The 13,986-nt window shown below is 52.8% G+C and overlaps 4 protein-coding genes across 4 annotated transcripts; 3 read left to right on the forward strand and 1 right to left on the reverse strand.

The window, feature by feature from the left end:
* Positions 1-950: 950 nt before the first annotated feature.
* PG985_009093 (uncharacterized protein) lies at positions 951-2,921 on the forward strand (the record flags this gene model as incomplete). Its single annotated transcript, XM_066828861.1, has 1 exon — positions 951-2,921. One exon carries the CDS (start codon positions 951-953, stop codon positions 2,919-2,921), a length of 1,971 nt encoding a protein of 656 aa, XP_066683773.1.
* A 707-nt stretch (positions 2,922-3,628) lies between these two features.
* PG985_009094 (uncharacterized protein) lies at positions 3,629-4,510 on the forward strand (the record flags this gene model as incomplete). Its single annotated transcript, XM_066828862.1, has 1 exon — positions 3,629-4,510. One exon carries the CDS (start codon positions 3,629-3,631, stop codon positions 4,508-4,510), a length of 882 nt encoding a protein of 293 aa, XP_066683774.1.
* Positions 4,511-5,438: 928 nt separating this feature from the next.
* Positions 5,439-6,156, forward strand: PG985_009095 (SNARE domain-containing protein; the record flags this gene model as incomplete). Its single annotated transcript, XM_066828863.1, has 3 exons — positions 5,439-5,707; positions 5,759-5,815; positions 5,856-6,156. Coding segments are annotated over 3 exons (627 nt in total), but the record flags the coding sequence as incomplete, so codon positions are not given.
* Positions 6,157-6,804: 648 nt separating this feature from the next.
* PG985_009096 (uncharacterized protein) lies at positions 6,805-7,928 on the reverse strand (the record flags this gene model as incomplete). Its single annotated transcript, XM_066828864.1, has 3 exons — positions 6,805-6,828; positions 6,973-7,830; positions 7,893-7,928. 3 exons carry the CDS (start codon positions 7,926-7,928, stop codon positions 6,805-6,807), a joined length of 918 nt encoding a protein of 305 aa, XP_066683776.1.
* Positions 7,929-13,986: the final 6,058 nt, after the last annotated feature.

The following is a 13,986-nucleotide window of genomic DNA, read 5'->3' on the forward strand; positions in this document are numbered from 1 at the left end:
ACCCCGTATTGAATTTAGCTAGTTATGATGAAGGAAGGTCCTTGTAATCTATAAACATGAACAAACTAGCAAAATTCTCGAAGTGTAAGCCCCATAGCGTTTATTCTTAAGGAACATTGCTAGATGTTGAAGAAAAGATCCCACGATCTTATTAAATACTCTCATACCGGCGTCCCTTCTGGCCCGGCGTACAAGCTCCGCAATAATCTCTTCCCTCCGGCGTGTTTTACCAGGTATGTGGGGGTAAAACCCCCCGGCCGCTTCTTTCGGGGGCGTGAGCCCCGTATGGTCTCTCCTTTCGGGGTGTTCGACCAATGGTGAAGCCCTAACCCCTCCGTATTATAAACACAGCGGTACCATCCTCCGGGCTTGCGCACCAGCGTTGCGCTTATCTCTTCCCCGTGGGATTTATTTATCTCATTCCCGGAAGAACATGGTGAAGGGGAAAAAAAACCTCTGATCTGTACACATAACCAGACCCGCCGCCGCACCCATTCTCTGTGGTTCTGTTTTTCGCCAACGCAGCCCCGTATTGCTTTCCTCTCCCTCCTGCAACATTATTCTTGTCGCTGGCTAGCTGTTTCCCCCTCTCATTACCCAGAAGGAGCATTGCAAAGAAAAGACCCCTCGATTTGTGCGCATCATTAGACCGGCTTCCGGCCCCTGCTCCGGCCCCTGCTCCGGCCCTTGCTCCGGCCCTTGCCCCGGCCCTTGCCCCGGCCCTTGCTCCAGCACTTGCTCCGGGCCCTCTAGGGTTTTTTCTTCGCCAACACAATTATTGCCGGCATCAAGGCCCATCAAGCATACGGTCAAAAACACTTCATCCTCTTCCGCACTGTCGTATTCTTTTCCCCGAGTAAGATCGCCGCTCCACCCCGAAGATGGAGCCTCAAAGGGGATTCGCAGCACTCTTGCCTCCGTCGCAAGGTCATCAGAGCCTGTCGCCATCCATGATAGACGCTCCTCTGCCGTTGGACAAGAAGTTCAAGCAGAGCCCCTTGACCAAGTGGGACGAAACTCCACTCGACAAGCGCAAGAATGCCAGCGCGATATTTGCCCGCTTCCGCAGCATATACGCCAATGCCATCTTCAAGGACTACGAGATGTTGCGAGCCATCATGGACCGGCACGAAGTCCTGATCCGTCGACGATGGAAAAAGAAGTCCCACTCAGAGCGGAGGAAGCTGCTTCAAAAGACATGGCCGTACATACCGACCAAACATCGGGCAGACTTTCGTGCAGTTAGGCCCTTGAATGAGACGGGCATGCCCAGTAAGGAGGAACTCGAGGAGAATTTGGAGTCTTGTATGTGGCCTGATCTAAACCTCGAAGATCTTGTGCTGCCCGAGCCTCTCCCCCTGATGTTGAGCGCCCGGTCATCTGCCCATGACCCAAGTTCCTTCGCCGACGCGGATTGGGCCAGAAGCATATACGCTACCAACGGCTTGGCCATCAGTGCCTACCGCAGCTTTGCAATGCAGTTCTTCCCGAGCGGCAACTCCGTTTTCCGCAATGAGCACTCGGCCGATACCTATGGCAAGATCAAGCAATGCGACAGTGACTGCACTCACAGTGGCCTTGCAGCTTGCCGAATCGGATTCGATGTCGGCAGAGGCGTTCTCTTGCTTGAAGTACAGGCACGCATCTACGACTTCCTCGTCAAGATTTGCAAGACGGTGCTCCACGATAAGGACCGCAGTGAGCTGACCGGAAGCCACATTCCGACCATCCCGAGACCTCTCGAAGACACCACTACCTCCGCCTCTCTGGGTTCACTGAAGGCGGCCGCGATCCGGGCGCCGTACCGAGTACCTGCAGAGATGGACACGGACAGGATGCTTGAGATGGTATCTGCAAAGTTGGATGCTGCAGAGGACCACTTGCATTCGATGCGCGAAGATCCCGCATACTTCGCCGGCGTCTTGAGAGATTTCGAAACACACGACATAGATTGGCTATTACAGCGTACGGGAAAGCTCTACATGGCTGAAATGCGGACCCATGGCCACGGCGCCATCGGCTATCCTGCAGCGTTCGCTCTGCTCTGGCCGGCAACATGGTCCCGGTTGCTGCATAAACTGCAGGAGTTGGCCGCGATCCTCGACCGCAAAGAGCACAAGGTTGAGGAAAACCTCCCTCCGGAGCTAGAAGCCGCCTATAAGGACGCGCTGGACTATGTCAAAGACTTGGAGGCCAGCATTGCCTACGAGATGGATATGGCCTTTATATCATCACCCAATGTCCGCCCCATGTTCAAGGACTGGCTACCTGTCGGAGATTGGAAGAGCAGTCCGGGCTTCAAGGTCGAGGAACATTGGCATCATGAGTACCAGGCGTTTCGCGCTTTCAATCTGACCACTATCGCTCTCACCCGCGATTTAGTAGGAACCCACGTCCTGCTGGAGGACCTGGACAAATTCCGGAACCCAACGAACGATATGGACACAGACCCCTGTATCGACTCATACGTGGCCGCCATGATGTCGGATCTGTCCATCGTGGCTGAATGCCGACGGCAGCTGGCACTATTCCATCCATGGGCCCGGCATTACCATGAGATCGTCATCCCTAGGGGCATATCTACAAACATGGTCATCGACACCCCCGAGGCCATGCGGAATGCGTCGATGCACACATACCGCGACCAGCAGCTCGAAGTATGCAGCAGCAGCAACTTCTCGAATATCTTCCCCGGCGCCCTGACAGACGACATAACGGAAGACATACTTCCTACGAGCGAGAAGCTCTACGGCTCAGTCTGGCAGTTCTCCCCGTCCGCCGGCGGCGCCGCTGCTGCCGGGCTGACGAAGGTGCGGGCCATCCAGTTTCACGAACCGCATCCTTCTTCAAGGATCCCCTTCAAGATCGCGAGGGCCATGGGCAGGAGGATGAAGAAGTGCTTTGGTTTGGAGGGAAATTGAGCTTGCTTTTAGGGGGGTGAGCTTTTGGATATGTTCTTTCTGATTGAGCTCCCAAGGGATGGATTGCTAGTTGGTAATTGGTTATTAAAGAAATGAACAAGAATGTATGCCTATTTACACCGATCACTAATGGAATAACGCTTGTTAATGGCACGATGATATTGGCATTTCTACGAACTACGCTGTTCCCGCTAACTACGACACACTCTGGAAGATAGTTCGGCCATTCTTACACCTTCTACATGTTTATAAGCTGTCCGCCAATAACTCGGGATCTGTATTAGTAATTGCCACTATGCCCTATAAAGATTGACTGCAGGGCGTGAACTCGGCAATTGCACCGCCTAAGTGGAGTGCTTGGTAATGCCGAGATGATGTAAATTTTTTCGGAGGTAATCAATAATAGATGGCGCCATCTATCGTTCTACCCCACGATCCAGTAACGTAGTGCCGCTATATAAGAGGGGGAGGAAGCTTCCACTATCTATCTCTTGTTGAAGATTAAGAAATCAGATACTCGGGCAGAATAAGACGAAGACGTGAAGACACCAGACCATCCACCACACCAGACAAGATCAGACCCTAGTGACTGACTAACTTGTCGCTCCATGCTCTCGTTGTTCACTGTTTCCCAAAGAACACTCCCCAGAGCTGCACGTGCAAGCACCAAAGCACTTACAGCGTTGTCCTACCGACAGACAGCCAAGATGACGACAGGGGTCTTCAAGCACATAGACATGGCGGCGATGCCGCCTGGTGTCAAGCCGTGGACCAAGGTGGATGCCGACGCAGCGTCCTTCAAGCTGCTAGAGCATAAGCGCTCCGTTCACAACCTGCGGGGCCGGGAGAGCGAGTTCACCACAGACAACTCGGGCTTCGCCATCTACAATGAGCCGGCTAAGGAGAAGAAGTTCACCGACGACGCGGCGGTGCGCAACGGCTACTATGGCGAGGTGGAGGCGCTACTACGGAAACACATCCCCGGCATCAAGAAGGTCACCATCTTCGACCACACGATTCGCCGACGGGCGCCCGACTCGCCGCGTGCCCCCGTGCAGCAGGTGCACGTCGACCAGACCCCTGGCGCGGTCGAGGTCCGCGTGCGCCGCCATGTGCCCGCCGACGAGGCCGAGGAGCTACTCAAGGGCCGGTACCAGATCATTAACGTGTGGCGCCCCATCGAAAACCCGGCCAGCGACTTCCCGCTCGCCGTGATCGACTGGCGGACGACGCAGCCGGGCGACTTCGAGCCGGTGGACCTGATGTACCCCAAGGACGCCGACTTTGTCAGCGGCAAGGAGGTGCGGCCGGACGAGTCCCAGTGGTACTCGACCGAGGGCTACGAGGTCAAGGGCGAGACCATGTCGGTGTCGCCGAACCCGGCGCACAAGTTCTACTACCAGAAGGACATGACGCCCGACGAGGTCCTGCTGCTTAAGTGCTACGACTCCTTTGGCGAGGGGCAGCCCATGGGCAGGAAGGGGCTGGCGGTGCGGACGCCGCACACGGCTTTCATTGACCCGGCGACGCCGAAGGATGCGCCGGGCCGACAGAGCATTGAAGTGCGTTGCTTAGTGTTCTACGAATAGAGGCAGTGACTTTTGTTTTGAAAACACCACTTATGAACGTTGGGACTGCCTGATGTACCAAGGCGAGCATTTACTGGAGTATTGTCTTTTGTCGTTTGGCGGGGATTGGGAAGGCACTTTCAAACTGGACTGTAGGTATCGAGCTTAGGAGAAGTACGAACCATAATGACACACATACGTTGCTGCAACCTGTAAAGAAAGGCCACGAATCCAATCAACAATGAGCAAAGCATAAGGGAATTAATGACCTGTTCTCCGCAACCCTGCCTGAACCACCAGCCATCATCTATTTATATTACTTTGGACAAAAAGCACCACGAAATTGCATTGCCAATCTAAATGCGTCCGGGGCGACGATCAGGTACCTGTTTGTGCATTCAAGCCACAACCGCCCAAGCCACAACCAGGATCACGATACCTGACAGTTAATTATTACGCAACTCCGTCAAGCGAGCGAGCGAACCTGGATGCAATCCTTGGAACCTCCCGAGCAATCTGTGTTTGTGTACAGACGAATAGACCGTACACATGGCGTCCAGGTGAGTAGACACACCATTCCTATTTCCCTATCGCGAGCCTCCCGGATCCGATGCGCTTGCTCGGACAGTCCAACCCAAACGCCCCCCAAGCCCGCCTTCCGTAATCTCGAACCCGCCGCGCCGGCCGCGCAGCTATGGGGAAATGGGAAAAGGGGGCAAGGCAGTCAGCCAGGCCCGACTGCCCCCAGCACCCTCGTATTCTGGGAAAATTCAATAGATTCCGTTCCCAAGATCACGCAAGCGCCGGATCGGAATGGACATGGCCCACTGGCATCGGTTGTTGCCGCCCTTTTGCGCCATCCGTCCGTCCGAGTCGTCGTCGCTGTCGCCGCCGCCGGAATGGTTGATTGATTTGATTTGATGTGAATTTCATAATGCTGACGTGAAGGAAAAACCACCACTCCAGCAGATTTCCCAACTCGACGCTCCACCAGCGCGACTCGCGCAGCGCGCTCTTCGAGGGCTACAATGGCGGCGGCCGCAGCAGCAGCGATGCGACGACGACGCGGCGCCAGTTCCAGACCCCGAGTCCCAGCCCCGGGGTAGGCGGCGGCTACGGTTACAGCGGCGGGTACCCGGGCAGCAACGGAAACGGGGGACACTTGGGTGTCGATAACAACAGCCGGGGAGGCTTCAGGCCAGCGACGCCGAATTCCAGGTACGTCGAGTCTCGTCATCATACTGCAACAGAAACCTACTACATACACAGACCCGTCTTCCCTCTACGATGTCCTTCTTCTACGGCACCACCTGCATCCACTTCCTCGTAAAATTACCCAGCTAACAACCCCCCTCCCGCTTCGCAGAGGCCAGTACGACGACGCCACAATAGAATCGCTCGAATCGCAAAACGACTCGCAGGTGTCCGGGATCCTGGACAAGGTCAGCATCCTCAAGAGCATGTCGGTGGCCATGGGCGACGAGATCCGCGACTCGACGGCCATGATGGAGAAGATGAACGACACCTTCGACAACACGCGGCTGCGCGTGCGCGGCACCATGAACCGCATGATGATCATGGCCGACCGCACCGGCGTCGGCTGGCGCGTCTGGCTCGGCTTCTTCGTGGCCGTCGTCTTCGTCTTCATTTACGTCTGGCTGTTCTGAAGAAGAAGCGGGCGAGAGCAGCGCGAGCAAGAAAACGGGAAGAAGAAGAAAAATCGACGCTACATTCTCTTTCTTACGACACGATACACACACATACGCGCGAAATACCTTTATTGTTACAAACCCACCGATAACCTTCTTTTCCCTCCTGTTTTCGAAATATTCTGAGTGGCCGGCCGGCTCCTGGTATCTGTCGTTGTTGATGTTGTTGTTGCCGGCCTAGTGATTTTTAGTCGACTAAATATTATTCGCATGAGAAACCGTGCACGTATAGGTATGATACAAGCGAGAGAAGGAACCTGGTGTTCCCTTTGGTAGCTGTTTCCGCGGTGTCTTGCATCACCGCAAAATTCCGGCGTTAGGAATTGCATGGTTTATCACTGCACAGAGCAAGCCTGGTTGTGAATACGATGGGATGAGACGGACACGAGAGGGAAAGGGTACATATATACACGTTGGAACGTTAGAAACACACTGCGAGAGCCGAGGCTTCCTCCTAAGGCCCTGCGCTGTATGCATAGCTTTATTAATTATACTGGTTCTTCATTTCATCATCCTAACCATGATCGAAACGCGACAGGTTCGCCAACAAGCATTGAATGCGTCAAAGGGTATCATAATGTGTGTTGAGGGTCCTGATGGGAGTCTTTAGGGGCCCATGTGGCGCGCCAGCTGTGGGGAGCTCTCCAGCAGCATACTGCTTCCATCCATTGACAACAAGTCGCTAATCGCAATGCTATTACGTGTCGCGTCAGAACGAGCTAAGCTACCCCTGAACCTTACTCTTTGGGGAGCCCGCGATGCAACGAAACTCACCTCAGCGGGCTCATCATTGCCATCGCTGGTAACCGATGCCTCGGTGTCAGTGTGCTCATAGCCCATATCACTCTCGGCATCAGGGATGTCGTCATCCAAGTCGGCGTCCATGTCGAGTTCGCCGCCGTCTCCATCCAGGTCTTCTTCCTCGATCATATGCGCCTGGTCCTCATCATCGACCTCGTCTTCACCGCCATAGAAGCTGTTGCCCTGACTGTTGTTGGCCGGATGTTCTCGGAATGGGTCAACGGCCTGTTGCATCCTCTGGGCCATTAGCGCCTGCTGCGCTCGGGCAGCCCGCTGCTCGGGGTCTTCTATCGTCTCGTCCGGGTCATCATCTTCGTCTTCTTCATCGTCCTCGTCGTCTGGATCTTCCTCGTCCTCATCATCACCACTCAGCCCAAAGTCGGCGTCCTCTGCTTCTGGGATTTCTTCATCCAGGTCACGGGCGCCGTCAAGTTGCACGTCATCCATGCCATCTTGGGCCGGATCTTCTAGGACGCCTTCGCTAGGGCCAGCCCCGGCAGCTTCGGCTTCAGCTAGCTCTTGGGCCAGATGTTCCCGCCGCAGAGCCTCCTGATGCTCTTCTTGCTCGCGCCTCTCTTCGCGCAACTGGTGCAGTGTTTTGGCAATGCCGGGTGGCTTCAGCCATGTGCTGCCAAAGTTGGCGATGTTGTGGAGGCGGCGGTCGAGTAGCTGCTCATCGGCTCGTAGTCTTGCTAAGGGGGATCGCTCTATGACATGGACGTTACGCCGCTGATTTTGGTTGTGCGGGTTCAATTGCGTGCTCTCTTGTTGGGAAGGGTCGTATGCTGCAGAATTGGGGTTCCTCGAGGAATTGTACCAGAGCGAATGAGACTACATCATCCATCGTTAGTAGCGCTCAATGGGTGCAGGAGTAGTAGAAGGGCAATCCTTACATCGCCTGGCGCAAGGTCGGGGAGTAGTGATAGCATCATGGGCATTTGGAGACGAATGTTTTCCGCCTACCTAGCTCAGATAGAATGACATGGGCTCATAACCAGTGTAATGATCTTTTGGGGTGCGCCAGTAGTTCTGCAGCTGTAATGCGACAGTACGGCTATCGTTGTTGTTGTTGTTGTTGATGTTCTGGTCGCGATGGATGTCGGGGCAGCCCCTCCATAAAATCTTGACCGCCTGCCTGATCAGATCTATAGGTGGTAGTAGCTCCAAAGCTTGACAGGGATGTATTTTGGATCCTTGACTGGGATGGAAAAAAAGGGTGTGGGGTCGGTGGTCAGTGTTCCTTGCGGGGTCTGAAGAATGTAACCTCGTACATCTCCTACGGGAAACTGCCACGATATTTCCCTTACTCATGTCGGGTGTCAGTACCAAACACACGAGCAAACATAGTCATACGCATAGCAATGGATAGCAATCGCACCTAGCACCACCCTGGCTGCTTTAGCCTGCACGTCAACTCGGCAGTAGAAGAAATACGGCATGAACACGACACTTAAGGCTGCCCTAGGATACGCTTACTATATGCACGATGATTGGTGCGTTCGAGATATATGATGTATCAAATCAGTATCATCACCCATACTTGTATTCGATTCTTGCCCAGGGGCCCTTTTCGAACTCTGTTTATTCAGCGATACGTAAAACCATATGCCGCCGTGGTCCTAATAAATGGATCAGTAGGTAGTGATGTGTTGTTAAAGCCCTGTACCCGGTCAATGGTATGAATATTCATGGTTCCGTGCTCTGGTTCCGTCTTCAGGTCCCATTTGCCGGACCACACAGAGAATCTAATTTCTATCTCATATTTATTACCTTATAAAAAGGGACTCTGGGGCTACCTACTAGAGTCCAGACTCATTAGTCCCAGACATTCTGTACCTACAAGTTTTATCCCAGCGGTGTGGTATGTGGGAAGGTAGTATGAAATGCAGCATACTGAAACTAGGAGAATAGGCACGGCAAGCCTCAATTTTGAGAAATTGTCGCCAAGAAGGAACAGAGACATTAGGCTGAAATGCGGGCTATACCCTGAGTCACCTTGTGAATTGTCTATACATAGGTGTCCTGTAGATGATTCTGGCCCCGTCATTGGCATCTCTCTTATTCTTTGCCTTTCCATCATGTCGGACAGTGCCATTGCTGCTGCTGGGACTGGATGCCACTATTGCCAGGCACTTCGCTTCCAGGGTGGGATAGAGGCCAATGCGGCATGATTTCTGACTAATAACGGATACGGGAGACTGGCCAGCTTCCCAGTGCCTTGAAACGAGAGCCATAAGCTGCGAAAGCGCTGCGGTCCGCCAGACTGTGCAGTTCCGACAACGGGAAATATCGGAAGACCAAGAGGACTTCGGCGCTTTGCACGGAGGCAGGGTATCTTGTTGGCGTCGAAATGAGCTGACCTCTATGGTGGTATCCACTGGTTCTTTGGTCCACATCTGCATCTGAACAAAGTGATGCTGCCAAGTACGGAAAGAAGGAGAGAGTGAGGGAAGTAGGCCCGCGACATGAGAGTCTGGTTAGATCGGAATCCGATCTCGGTGCGGCTCTTGAATGTGCCGACGGTACCGCGCACAACACCCGACATTGATCAATTCGTTCCCAACCCCTCTAGTTGATATCTCCGTTAGTGCGGACGGCAAAGGCCTGCAATCGTACATGTAAACCATGTCGGAAAAGGATACAGAACTTTTATCGAGTGCAACGCCGAGGATAGGACATATGTATCAGATCAGTCACTGGTGTGTCGTCGCCCGGTGCACAGGTTGGCCTACCACCCCTGCCTGGCCCTTACCTGCAAGATCTCCGCCGTGACAGAGCGTCCCGTTTCTTTGGCCAATTGAGCTGCCCCGTTCGCCCCAGGAAGAGCATTAAGCTCACGATAACCTCCTGCCACCCTCTGCAAAAACGTACATACATGCGCAGTAGCTTAGTAAAACGTTCCAGCATAGGACACCTCCAAATCACGCGGAGGGCGCCTGATATGCCCCCATAGTGACGTGTGGTTGCAACATACCACAGCTTTGACAATGTCGGGGCGGCGGACCCTAATGCATCAAGATCTAAGCTATTGTTTAGAGGCAGACTTCGAACATGGTTGGCGTAAGATAAGCCTTTTCTGGATATAATCCTCTCTCTGATTGGCTGCTCTCGGCAGTCTATGTGACAATTCTTTTACGGACATTTTGCAGTTTGCTACCGGCCTCCATAGCAGCGTTGCCGATATGGGTATGGTTCGTATATGCCCATGGGGAATAGAGCAGCCTGCATTTCCTGAGGATTAATGATTGTCATTAACAAAAGTCACGAGCCCACTTCCCATGCCATTGGCCGTGGTGATTGGAACAGTGAAGCCAGCATCAAGCTGCTTGCTACGTCCGCCCCATTCGGGAAGACTACCAGCACCACTGCTTAGGAAAACGCCCGAACAGAGTGACCCCGACTGGGGTTGCTCACCCCTCACGGGCTGCTCGTAAATCCGAACTCGTCCATCCATTCCTGGAGTAGTATGCAGCAAGTTCGGGGCCTTTGCAGAGCCATCGGCTCGCCTAGTAGCACTCAGTGGGGGTCAGAATATAGTCACTACGTCGTAGATGATGTTGCATCTTACAGAAGAGCGCTTTGATGTATGATGACACCCCTGCCCTGCTGCTGCACCACCAATACATACGTCCCGTACACATGACTGGCGATATCGGCGAACGTGCGACAAGAACGCCAGGCTCTCGCGAAATTGCGTCTCGCTCATTGGATATCCAAGAGCCAGGCTTCTCAGCCCCCACACGGAACAACAGTCGACGGGCGTTCTCTTTCGAGCTTTTTTTCTTTTCACCACTTGCCTGACAAGATGCCATTGGAAGGAAAAAAGCCATGGTCCTTGCTGGACCCCTGTCACATGCGTCCGGGTGCGAGTGTGGGGTATGTACGTTTAGTATGGCCTTTTTGGGCAATAACAAAGTGCTGCCCTCAAAACGTACGTAGTGAACAGGACAAATCACTCCTACGATAGGCAAGAGTAACTCAACAATTGCACGAGGCTGGATATCCAAGTCCATTAGCCAGATCAAACAATTCTGCTAATTTCTCTATATTTGACGGGAGACTCGAAGATCGCCCTATTCATAGGCTTGTACATTAACTGCATATGCTGTACGAAACCGGGCCCTTTGGTCACAGCTGCAGCTTACCCTGACCATCCCCCTTCTCTATTATCTAAGAGAATCTGCAGATCTGAGAGCCAAGTCTTCATGATTTACAATAAGCAAGCAGATAGAATGTATTCCAGTAGACTTGTCACAAATGAGAACCGTGTCGTATTTCAGCCTTGCCTATTGGACGGACTGCGCTCTGGGCGAAGGGTCGGCTGAGTTAGGAGCACCACGTCGTGGATGATTCGTCCACATATACTTTTCAGACAAAGCCAAGAGGCCCGACTTCGTTGGGCTCTACAGATCGCCATGTTCATGACGGCGTCCAGGAAGACGATCTTCGCAATCACACATTAACCACAATGGTTTCTTCCCAGCCCGCCGAACAGACACAGCCGCGCAAGCTGGAGGGTTTGTTGCAGGGCAGGGCAGGGCAGGCTGGCTCCGTGGGCTAGCTATCCAATCCATCAAAAACAAGCCGGCATCAAACATGCGACCGTTTCGTGTTTGGTTCCAGCAATCACGGCGATGTACGTATTTCATAACCAAAGTAATATCACTGCAATTTGCAAAGTAAAGAACATTGTGGGATGCAACATGGGAAAATGGATAGATCCAGTTCAAGCCGCGTTTTGACGTTTGTATAGTACAGTTTCACGGGGCCCAGGACTCAAATAGACTTAGAATAAACCCAAACCTAGCAGGGATTCATTTTTACAGCGAGCAATATAATCTGGCAAATAACGTATTGTCGAACAGAAACGAAATCCAAACACGGATAGCCATCGCCTACTGCACTGTATTGCACACCCCCATTGTTTGGTGATGGATTTCCTGCTGTTTCCGCAAGTCGTCAAATGCTGGGTGTGCAAAGAACCCAGAGTCCACTAAGCTAGAAGTACAGGCTAGCTGGTGGTAACCAATGAGACTGAAGCATTTGTCAATTCCCCCAAGTGTTCATTAGGGAGAAGGAAAAAAAGGGCTCCATCAACGTCACCGAGAGTGTTAGGCCATTTCTTCACGGGTCCCAAAGCCCTTGCCTGCTTGCCAGGCCTGCTTTAGAGCTCACTAGAGGGGTGGACCCCCGTTGTTTTTAGGTGGACACCTACTGGCTTGGGAAGAGGATTGGGTTCCGTCTGTCGGCCAAGGGCCCCTGTCTCAGCGTCTCAATCTTCCCCTCCCCCCACTTTGATGGCCAGAAAGCGCTGGGTTCTGCCACATGCAATTAATTGTATGGCCTAGATGTTTTTACGAGTATGTATTGAATATTTTTTTTCTGCCTACCTGCTCCTCTCCTACAGTCGGACGAGACCGACCATATTGAGTAGTGCTTGCTTCTATCCGGCTTGGCCCCTCTCCTCCCTCTCCCTCACTCGCGCTGCCTGGACTGAACTGATCGTCCGTCCCATTCCATCCATAAAAGCGAGGCTGCTACCTCCTTCCTTCTCACCCACTCTTTTACCCTTCCTCTCTTCTCTTGCCAGACCAATCTACCTACTTGTTCACCTCACCCTTTCCTCCGTGTCCAAGACTTATCTTGTTGTGTTCCCCCAGAAGTACAACAAATCTACAGACATCTGTGTCATTTTTACCTGTAAGTTATTTCTGACGTATCTGTTTGATATATTTGCGCCCTCTGGATGGCCACCCGACCCTGGAACCACTGGACGGAAAGCACAACCCACACAGCCCATGAATATAAAGAATTCCATATGCGATGCGCGAGAACCATCCAAGTCCCCACGAACCGACAGCCCAATTGTGTATAGGGTCGGCGCACGCCCTATTGCCTATTGCGATCTCCTGGAACGACAGCCGTGCGGGCACCCGAAATCACTTCACCAAGCTGTGACCAAACAGCTACCAGGCCCCTCCCTTCAGCCCTACTTAAGTCGTTTCGCGGCGAGCTTGAACCGAAATCAAGAAGCTATGTGGATGGGATCACCTGCATCTATATCTACACGCGACGACCCTTTGGGAATTTGGAGAATGCCTGTTCGCTTCCGCGCATATGTTACAACAGAGTGCAGCCAGACCTGGAACGCCCCCCAGAAGATCGACTACCAAGATGGGCTGGGTTTTCGTCCTATCACAACCCCAATCGTTAGCCGCATGGTCATATTATGACAGCGAGCTTCCAATTGGCTGCCGTCATATCTTCCCCACGCTTTTGGATGCAACCCCCCTGCCACCAGCTGCTCTGTGATTCGATCAGATAATATGTCAGATGTGGACGCAAATGCTTAGCCATCCAGCAATACTCAATATTCGCTGGTGAGCCAGAGCTGTGCGCTTGCATCATATTCGGCATTGCCTCAGATGGAATTCAGAAAACTATTGGTGGCTAGGTTGGTTTTGGTGGTTGCAGCTTCGATTGCTTTAAAAGAGGGGCAACCCTCCTTGACTCTCGAGCAAGAGTCATGGCGATCGGGCGGACGGCGACGAATGCTCAGAATCCTACGCAAATCCAGCAACTCTTATCTATGGACTGCCCGGCCAAAAGAGGACCACAAAACTGCCACCGAGAGACTCTTAATTCGTAATCTTTACGGAACTTTCTCACAAGAGCCGGTGGCCTTGGCCTCGCACCCCACGTTCAACTGGAGCCACCCAAATTTCGATTCCGATACACCCCGCATCTTCGGTGGTGACTGCCACACGGAACTATCCGCATATACTGGGCGAAGCTCTTCCTGGATATTTGGGACCATCTGGACAACCTTTTTTTTGCTTTGATAATTTTTTTAATTGCTAGTTCATGTTCATGTTTACTGTACTGACCTGATTTTCTACTTTGGTGTATAGATTAACGTAGAGCGGCGTTGGCTGCTCTTATCGCCGCCTTACATTTATCTGCCTTGTGATACCCAACCTCTCGGCC

The sequence above is a fragment of the Apiospora marii genome, assembly GCF_038362585.1.
Source record: "Apiospora marii strain CBS 49790 chromosome Unknown utg000005l_segment0_segment0, whole genome shotgun sequence".
Lineage (NCBI taxonomy): Eukaryota > Fungi > Ascomycota > Sordariomycetes > Amphisphaeriales > Apiosporaceae > Apiospora > Apiospora marii.